Source organism: Fulmarus glacialis, unplaced genomic scaffold (genome assembly GCF_000690835.1).
Source record: "Fulmarus glacialis isolate BGI_N327 unplaced genomic scaffold, ASM69083v1 scaffold49230, whole genome shotgun sequence".
NCBI lineage: Eukaryota > Metazoa > Chordata > Aves > Procellariiformes > Procellariidae > Fulmarus > Fulmarus glacialis.
In genome coordinates, this window is record NW_009188052.1 from 5,466 (window position 1) to 15,452 (window position 9,987).

At 45.0% G+C, this 9,987-nt stretch overlaps 1 protein-coding gene across 1 annotated transcript; it reads left to right on the top strand.

The window, feature by feature from the left end:
- Positions 1–315: 315 nt before the first annotated feature.
- BCL2L14 (BCL2-like 14 (apoptosis facilitator)) lies at positions 316–6,579 on the top strand. Its single transcript, XM_009577066.1, has 5 exons — positions 316–563; positions 3,258–3,463; positions 4,418–4,485; positions 5,513–5,785; positions 6,538–6,579. The coding sequence occupies exons 1-5, from the start codon at positions 316–318 to the stop codon at positions 6,577–6,579; spliced, it is 837 nt and encodes a 278-aa protein (XP_009575361.1).
- The last annotated feature ends 3,408 nt before the right edge of the window (positions 6,580–9,987 follow it).

Sequence of the window (9,987 nt, forward strand, 5' to 3'; positions counted from 1 at the left end):
CCGACCATTGGGTGAATTTCCTCATCTTTCCTGTCTAAGCCACCAAATGCAGTTAAGAGCAGTGTATCAGATCTCTTGTTCCTGTTCTTTGATGGCCGTGATTGCCACCTGAGGTATTTCTCAGTAACCAAATTCTCTTTCTAGAAAACAGTGCTTCTCTGGCTCCTGGGTACTGCAATATTCTTCACATCACTGAGTTTTATAAGGTGTTTGGTGAAAGGTTCTGTAGAAATGTCAAGTACTGGTTGGTATTCATGAAAAACAGGCTGTTCCCTAAGCCATTAAAACTAAGAATATGTTCTTGCAGGAACCAAGATGTCTTCGCCAAATGATGTCAGTATGGAAGAAATACTGCTGGAAGATGATGAGCGAGACAGCATAGAATACAAGATCCTAATGGCCTACGCCCAGCGGCGGTTGTCTGCCAGAAAATATGGAAAACTTCTGAAAAATGAGGCTAATGTGCAGAAATCATCATCCTTAATCAGGAGAGAAGTAAATATTGACCACCAAAGGGATAAAGATGGACCAAGCCCAACAGCAGTTTGTCAAAGTGGCGTGATGCAACAGCACAGCCAAAAGCAATCGAAAAGGAAATACTTGCCAGGATATTCTCTATCTTTTTTCTGCAGCAGAGCAGAGCAGGAAAAATCCCCAACGCTGTCATCGCACCAAGGTCACATGGCACGTTTCTCCATTTTTGAGGCACAATCTGAGAGCCTTCAAGAAGGGAATTCTCAGCATCAGACAAGTATGTCTTAGTTCTTTCCTTCTGCTGTTTGTCTTTAAATCTCTCTCTAAATAGCGTAAATGGCTGGTGGCCTGTGGAAGGGCAGGAGGAGGAAGGTGGTTTCTTTCACTTTTTGGTCACCTCGTATGCTAGCTCTATCGATTTCCGGTTAGGAAGGCAGATTGCCAGATTTTCAGTAGTGCTTACACACACAAGATTCATGCTTGTGACTTGCTTTTCTGTTCTCCATCATATGGTGGTAAGTATTGTATAATTGCACAGGTTGGTTTTTTCCAAGCATTGGCTTTTTCTTTTTCATACCTGGTTAGAAAGAAAACATAAAACACTGGTCAGATGGAAGACCTCCGACTAAAATCAAGGAAAAGAAGTTGTTTGAAGGCCCATTCAAGGAGCTTTATCATGCGATAAATATTCCATACTAAAGACAGAAGTGCTAGATTCTGCTTGAAGCTCTGGTGCCAAGCACAGAGCAGCCCAGTGTCTCTGGGCCACCTCTCATAACCCCACCATGTATCTTAAATGGAAAGTCTTCCAGAGTTATCTAAGTCTCCTTTACACGTTGCTATTATATTAAGTCTGAACCTGCCCTCCCATGTGTTGGAAGAAGAGGTGGTAGGTGGCTGTAATCCGTCCGACACCCGGGGATCCCATCCACATAAACATCTTGTACCCGAGCCCCCAAAGCCAGCCCCACATCAGGTGCTGCACTGCTGCACTGCAGGCAATGAGATTTTACCTTTTCTGCTCTGGATAATAACTAATACCTTAACTTCTCATACAAGACTGAGAGAGGAGGAGGAGGTATCCCCACTGAATTGCCATATACAGTATATGATAGGTTGCCGTATTGTTTTCATATACTTAAGGTAGGTGTCACAGCGATTGCTCTCCCCTTTCACTGCATTTAAAGATATTTCTAAAAATTATCCATCACTGACTTCTCCAGCCTAATGCCCTATCCCTGACCAGTTTAACTGTCCTGGGCCAGCTCCTACCCACCAAGCCCATAACTCTCCCTTTTGCCAAATCCTGCTCTGTCTCTCAAGAAAGGGTCCCTGCCTCAGCCCAGTGCCTTCTGCTAGGGAGAAATAACGATAGCTTTCCATTGTTTGGTTGCCAGGGACACGTGTCTGCATCCAGGTATCTGTTTTTATGTCCATTTTATTTTCACATTGCCAAGGAAAGAGCTCGAGAGTTTGGGTGCAATCACTTGATGGCCCTGCCAATACATTGCCATGTTCCCTGTAGCATGGGTGCCGGCATGGCCTCGAGGTAGAACCTGCCCGTGCTGGGTGTCAGCCTCCCTGGGGATCCTGCTTGGCTTCAAATCTGGGTTTTACCTTCCCTTCAGCAGATTACTGGACCAATTCCAAAAACATTATTATTATTATTATTTGTCACTTACACTGCTAGCAGCTTGGCCAGGCTGCAACTTGGCCAAGCCATTCTGGAGCAAATGGGAGTGCTTTTGGGGATTACCCATCTAGATCGAAGGCCTGTTCAATTTAAAACCAGTTGCCTAATCTTAGGTTTCCAAAGTCATGAACAGCCCGATCCCCTTCCTAGAAGTTTAGCAGCTCCCTGACAAGCTCTGCAGGCAGACGAGGGGATGGAAATGTCTTGGGGTTGATTCACCAGCTTTTAAATACAGTTTTATTGGCTGCATTAACCCCTGCTGCCCTCACGATAAACTCTGCTCGTGAATTTTACACGTGTTATGGGCCAGGCCGCTGCTGAGCTTGTCTCGATGTCTGCTGGTCACGCAGGAGCTGCCAGTTGGCAGTGGTGGTGGGGAGATAGCGTTTTACATTCCAAGCTCTGTGAGGCGAATTGTAAGGAAGAGCACCTTTTAGGTGAAGCAAACCTTGCAACAGCTCCTCCCGCTCTTTTTGGTATAGCAGGATCCCTGTTGGAGTCCCCTCATCGAGCGATGCCTTCAGCCGGTGAGGGTCCTGAACAGGGTCACTACACAAGGTGGATAAAGCCAGTCTGGTCACTGAGTTCTCCCAATATTCCCGTCTGCTTAATACAAGAGTGTCAAGGACGTGAGAAGCTTTTGTGCTAGAGGTGCCCCTGAAGTGAAGTCGGCTTCTCCTTTGCTCAGGATTAGCCTATGAGAACAAGGAAAGAGCATTCAAATACACCCTCTTTTCTGAATCTGGACCTATAGATGAACTAATCATGGGCAATTCAACTAAGGTCTAAGATTCACAGTCCTATAGAGCAGTACTCTCACCTTTCTTAATACGTGGTGTGCTTCTGGCTTGCAAGGATGTATGCTAGTGAGCAACACTCACACTTGCTTCCATATGGCCTCTGTGTAGCTAGCTGCTGCTCAGATACTAGAGAGGGGTTGTACTGCATTACTTGTCTCTAAATTATTACCAGCTGATCTGAAGCAACAGCAAAGCCCCAGCATGGGGAAATGTATCTCTTGGTATCCTCTGGGCACTTCCACCTCAGGGGGCTTGTAAACGAGTAAATCACTGAATTATTTCCTGGAAAGATTAATTGCCTTCTTTATTTCCCACCCTCCTTCCCAATCAGGTGAAACAGCAGATGTCAACCACATTGCAGACAAACTTGCCAAGCTTGTTACTTCCAGATCCAAAAAATCTCCTTCAGATGTGTCATTCAAGATAATGTGTCATGCCCCGAGTCAGGAACAAGACAATAGCGTTCCTACTGATGGAAGTGAGGGCAAGGAACACGGTAAGGGTGAAGAATTTCACGCTCGCAGGCAGTACGTCAGGTTGGGATTGCACACTGAGGCATTTTCTCTAGACATGGTGAAGCATTGGGGACTTCTGTGGCAAGATGCTGTGAAGAAGGAAGTTTGCTCTGCTAGTTCTTGCTCTGTTGCCACATTTCAGGGACTGCTCTTGCAGTCCCCTAACAAGTCCTGCCTGCTACTGCAATTAAAGGGAGCATCCTTAAAAATCCAAGGAGGTGTGACATGAGAAAAGGAGGATGAAGGCAGTGACGTAAGGTGACAGAGCAGTGGTAGGGGTGGCAGGGCCAGTGGCAGAGTAATACACCGGGGCTCTAAGGCCAAAGACCAGTCATTGGGGCAATAATGTCTTGGCCAATCCCTCTTCGGTGACGGGACAACACTGCTCAACAACCTCTGTTAAAAGTCTGACCTGCTTGTCTTCCGTGATGTCTGCAGAGATTTAGTTTTAATGCAAGCTTTCTAGGGATTTCTGGTTACAAGAGGGATCCTGCCATACTTGCGTTTTGTTTAATCCGGCAAACCCAGAGTTTGTCCCAATGAGTTGCAGAAGGTGTAATTGGTAATGATGAAGGGATTTTTTTCCCCTAACTTTAAGTCCATTTTCGCGGGCTTCCGCTAGCTGCGCTTTTGTTCTGGCTTGTTATCAGACATACCTCAAAGCCCAAAGGGCTGGCAGTGGGATGTTAAAGACCCTGCGCTCTCCCAGATTCTTAACTGGAGCAGAACATCGGGCAGATGGAGAAACAGCGTTGCTTACTCCACGCAGACTAGAACAGTGAGCTTCAGCTTAAAGCCTGGATACACAACTCTGTGAATTTGCCACAAACTAGCAGCTGTTTTCAAGAGGAAGTGACACAAAGGCTTTTTCTATAGTTTGCTATCTGGATCCTACTAGAAGGCTGCGATATTTATGTTACTCTTTTCTTTAACAGATGAAGAAAAGATAATACAAACAATAGTTTCACTGTTAAGACAATCAGGGGACCAACTAGAAGAAAAGGTAACTCCTTCTCTTTTCAGGAGCTACACAGGCTAGAGTGTGAGAGAGAGATTACACTTCTCTTGGAAGTGAGTGTTTTGTAACCTAGTGCTCCCGGTCTCTATCCTGAACTTCTCCTTTCACATTTAGGGCTTTCCAAAACCCTCACCACTCATCCTGAAATCTTTCTTAAGACCAGAGGACTAACAGAGATCTCTGCTGGGGTGTGGGAGGAAGGCAACAAAAATGTGTATTTCAAAGAGGAGTCACTTGCCTCATTCCCCTTGGGTTTCATGGGATGTTGAGCACTCGACTGACTCTGAGAAACTCTTGTGTTTGCATTAAATTTGGCATACAAGTTGTTCCCAGTGGAGGGAGAAACTCTCTACAGCTTTGAGGGTTACTGTAGTGAAATAAATCTTCTGAGTGCATTTTGAAAGCCCTGCCCAAAAGCTATAGAAGAACCCCTGCATGAGTCAATTAGTTGGAGTGGATGTTTTCTCTATTAAAAATATAGGTACTTGTTCCCTCTACTTCCTTCTTTAGCTGCCCCTTCTGCTCTATAAAGGTATACTCCCAGGTGGAGGACATGCTCAGCTCCTGCAGCAGAGAGGTACGCAGGTACAGTAAGAATCATCACGAAGACCGTGACTGAGCAAAAGGAGCTTAGCATGGCAGCTGTTGCCAGCACTTCTCATAACCTTGCCTTTACTGTCATCTTCCCGCCGCTCCTGTATTCCCATGTCTCCTCACCTGCAGGTCTCAATATCAGTGTCACACTTGTTTTGCTTTCTCTCTCTCTGCTTCTCTCATTCAAATGCAAAAAACCTGAAGATTTTTTCAGGGAAAAAACATAGAGCCACCTCCAGAGCCTGAAGGAGCAGCCTTGCAGCGAGGCGTGGGGTTTGTGTGTCATCTCTTGCATTCACCACTGCGGTTAGACTATATTGCATGTATTACCTAGAGATGCTCTCCTTTCCCAATGAGATGGGGAAAGCAGTTCCAACAGAAGTGGCTCAATTTAACCAATCCTTATTCTTATTTTCAGATTAAAAAGGACAAGGTTTTCTATCAGCATTTTAAAGACATGCTGTCCTACCCCTTCTTCAAGAGGATCACTGATTTGTTTCTGGAGGGTGTCTCAGCAGATTCAACAAGTGAGCCAGGAGGCCAAGTACAATGCACGAAAGTTGCCTTCACAATGGAGGCTGCCACCAGACTTACTGCTGTAGACAACCATCCTATGAACCTGGTCTTGGGCTTCGGATTAAAGTACCTCAGAGAACACTTCAAACCGTGGATTCAGGACCAGGGTGGCTGGGTATGTGTTTTACCTCCCTTGACTTGTGCACAGCCTAAGGCACCTTGAAGCAGCACACCTTCACAGAACTAACACGGGTCAGATGCAAAACAAACCGAACTGCATATTCTTTATGCACGTACTCCAGCTATGGAATTACTTGCTACAAGACATCTTCTATGCTGCAAGTTTTTATTTACATAGGTCCAAAAGTCAATAGGAGACATTCATGGAGGGTTGTTAAGTATAAAACACCATTCCTGGCACAGACAATCTCTCCACCGCAAATAGCTGAAGGCTGGAAGAAACACCAGGAAACTTCACACTCACCCTAATCCTGTGCTTCTCCCTAGAAGTGTGCTGTTGGCAAGTTCTGGGGACAGCATAGTAGTTTAGCACTTCATATAATCTGCCCTTATGGTGTGGTATGCTTCCACTTACCCTGTACACGAAGGCATCTGTTTATCTTATCCCTCTTTCAAAGACAGTTGTGCAAGGTGCTCTTCTGCCAGCAGTGGTGCTGAGCTGGTGCCCTTCGTAGCTCGTTTACCTGGATTTGCTGGGACGCACTCGCATCGGAGATCCTAGTTCTTTTGTGCTTCATTAAATGAATGGAAAAGTTCAGCAACTGTACAGCCTGTGTCCATTGGAATAGATAGCGTGTGAGGTCAGGAAACCCTACTGGCAAACTACTGACTGACCTCAGCAGAGTTGAAATTCGGATGAGGGTCCTCATTGCTTTTATAATTGTAAGTTTTCTTTCTATGTTACAGGAGAAGGCTTTGACTTCCCTGGATCAGGAAGAAGTAGAGTAATCATGACTGAATGCATTCTTCAGGGTGCAGGACCCTTCAATTAAGGAACACACAGGATCTTATCACAATCCGATGCCAGAATGATTAGTGGCTATTATTTTTATTTTTTCCATGGAAGGTTCGAGTGTTGCATGGCTAACTCTGATGGGTACAACTGCACTTTCTTAAAGTCGGTATTGATGTAGAATAGGAGATAGGAAGTAGATAGGAAGGCACCTTCAACTCCCCTGGAGCATTCAGCCTCACAGATAGTGATTTTAGGTACCTTTCTGAGTAGAGATGCTTGCCACTACTCCTATGGATGGATGTTAAAGTGCAAACTGGAGGAAAATATCAAAGTATGCAATCAGGAACTGTGATCAACCATCAACCAAGTGAGACGAGTGCTGCCAGCTTTGTGTGGTTCATAGTGGTACCATCTGTTATCAATGCCACAATCCTTTGTTAGAAGACACACCTACACAGTGCTATCAGTTTCCTCGCTCCCCACTCCACCCTCACTGATTAGATTCTCCAAAGTGTCCATGCCATTTTATACTTCTGAAAGGGACTGAGTAAGTTTAATGAGTGCTTTTTACTCCAGTGCCTTCCCCATTCCCCCGAGAAAATAGAGTTGATCTACCTACAGATGCTTTTAATTTGAACTCTTCTGTTTTAAACCTCTTCAAAACATAGCACAATAGATGTTGACTTTTACAGCATTATTTTGTCCATTAATGTGGAAGATACAAACATTATGAGAGCTTTGTAGTCCAAGAAATTTAAAACTTAGCCTACTGTGTCTGTTTTCCTCCTTATTCAAAGGAGCTCGATGCTATGTGTAATCTCAGGGATTTCTCTGTAAAGTGAACTGGCCCTTCAGCCATTGAAAACAAGTGATCTGATTAGAGTTCTTGAATCTGTATGTGTGGCAGCAGAAGGAATAACAGTGCATCATTTAGAGTAGAGACTGATGCCAGTGAAACTATTCATGGTTTTGAGCTTGGTTTGTGGCCCATTTAGTTGATGAATTTTGGATTTCCATCCTCTGCAAATCCCCAGCGGAGGAAGAGGGAACTTGGGACATGGCATCAAACCATGGCATCACTTTGGTGACTTTCCAGTACAAACAGGTAAGTTTCCTGAACAGGCTCTCTGCTTCTCAGTAAGATACCCTTCCATTACGGGTGCTCATTTGGTGTGTACAAGTACGTTAACTACAAAGATTGCATGAAGAAGTTATTAACAAATCATGAATTTGAATGAAAGTGATAAAAATGTGTAAAATACGCAATGCTATCAAAGATCAAGTATTTTTCTAATAAACTTTAAACTTTCAACTCAGGCATAGCAAACTCTGCCTCTGTTTGGACACGTGTGTGTGAAACAAAAGATGGAGAAGGTGGAAGCGAGTTACCTTTGTTTCCTTTCTTCAAAGGAGTTGGGAAATACTTGATGTATCTCTAGACTGTAAATCTAAGATTCCATTGGTTTTAAGAACATTGACCCTTTCTGATCACATCAGATGTCCCCAAAGGGTGATGATTTGGGGGGGGAGAGGCAAGAACTTACTCAAAAGTTCAAAGTGTTGTTCTTCTCCTTCTGTCTCTTTCTCCAACATCTTTTTCCCATGAAAAAAAAATTGCGAGGCGTTGTATCCTCCCACACATTGGAGGCTGCTGCTTTGTTATAAACTTGATTGGTTTCTAAAGCAGGCTTGTTAGCTAGATCTGAAGAACTATATCTGATTCCATTTTAATTACACTAAGACTAGACTCGGTCTGCTAGCGTACACCAGTTTGCCATTAGTTGGGCGCTAGCTTATGGAAGTCACTTTTTCTATTTTCTCTCCATGAATAACAGTCTGCTGTTTAGTGAGGTGCAAATTCGGTGTTCGTGAGTGTGGTTTTCCAGCTGAAGGTTTAGCAGCCCTAAACTCACACTTGTCCCTCATCCCCAGTTTGGTATCTCAGGGCCAGTTTCATGCCAAGAGCGGAGCCAACAGCAGCACAGACCATCTTGAATGGGAATGCGAACACTAGCCATCTAAGAAAAGATATTCAGCTGTTTTTTATTTTCCTCTGGGTTGTTAGGAGGGATTTTTTTCAGTAGCAGTAGGGGCCAGCATAGGAAATCAGCCAAGTGAGCTGTTTCTTATTTAGTCATTCTTACATTTGTCATACGCATCAGTTAGATTTTAAGAGCAATCTATTCCTTTTATGGCAGGGATCTGCGGTAACCTCCTTGCTGGAACGATGGCTTTGGTTTATTCTAAGAGCAGTCAGCAAGGCTGAGCACCCAGCTGTTGCCACTGCTGCTGCCTGGCATGAATTAACAAAGCTCTACTACTGGCTCAACCAGTCTTCGCCCTGCTGTCTTTTTTTAATCTGTGATGACTAAAGTAGCAGCAGCCAAATGCGTGCGTTTTGGGTGTGTATGGAAGTGGAAGGGATGTTGTGAGGGAGGGTGACTGGCCATGCCTTCATTTTACGCTAATCTCTCACAAGACATCTTTGTCTGTGTTTAGCTGCAGGACCCTCTGGTGCCAATTTGGGGTGTTACTGTAAAAAATAGAGAGGTTTACTGTTAAAACAGGAAGCGTCGCTTGGGATTTTTCTTAACCCAGGTCAGCATCACACTATTTGTTATATCAGCAAGTTTAATTTTAAAATGAGCTGATTTCACTGTGTGTTAAGGTTGCAACAACATTTTAGCCCTGTGCGGGTGATGCTGGGATTTATTTTTAAAGGACGCTAGAAGTGTCCTGCAGCTGCCTTCTGCGCTGTGTTAGAGGGAGCCAGTCCACCGGGGCAGCCTGTGTGTTAGCACCCGGGAGCTGCCGTCCCAGCCTAATGTCACCCTCCGAGAGCCGGGGCTCCAGCAGTGAGTGGGACCTGCCCCGGCTGCCATTCCCTGGCGCGGCTAAATGCGTCAGGTGAGAAGACCCCGCTGTCCACGTGCACACGTGTTGCACGGAGGGGCTCTGCCCTGGCTCATGGCCGCAGTGTCCCTTGCTCCAGTGAGTAAGCAGGAGGCAGAAAGAGTAGAAAACAGTCTGAAGCCTTTGCCCAAACCCAAATATTTTACTTGTCTGTTACTTACCTTTGTTTCAGCTCTCAGAGGGCTAGATTTCTTTCAGCTCTCAGGAAATGCTGGCAAATCCAGTATTTCTCCAAAATAGACTGATGAGGCATATAGAGGCATCCTTGGGTCTTCTCACCGCATTGCATGGTCTCTGTCTTTTTAAGCTGATGCTCCTTTCTCTCCTTCCCACAGGTGAGTGGCGTGCTACTACTACCGATACACACATTTGAGTAGACAGAAAAGTGGCAGGTGGACAGAAAGTGAATTGCAGCGAAGCACCGAGGGGAATAGCTCAATAGACGCCATTGTCTGAAAAGTGGATTTACTGCCTCTGCCTGGTCTGCT

Coding starts and splice junctions, on each gene's coding strand:
- BCL2L14 (XM_009577066.1), top strand. CDS start 316: ATGTCTTCGCCAAATGATGTCAGTATGGAAGAAATACTGCTGGAAGAT. Junction 3,464..4,417: donor AAGTGAGGGCAAGGAACACG/GTAAGGGTGAAG, acceptor TTTCTTTAACAG/ATGAAGAAAAGATAATACAA. Junction 4,486..5,512: donor GGGACCAACTAGAAGAAAAG/GTAACTCCTTCT, acceptor TCTTATTTTCAG/ATTAAAAAGGACAAGGTTTT.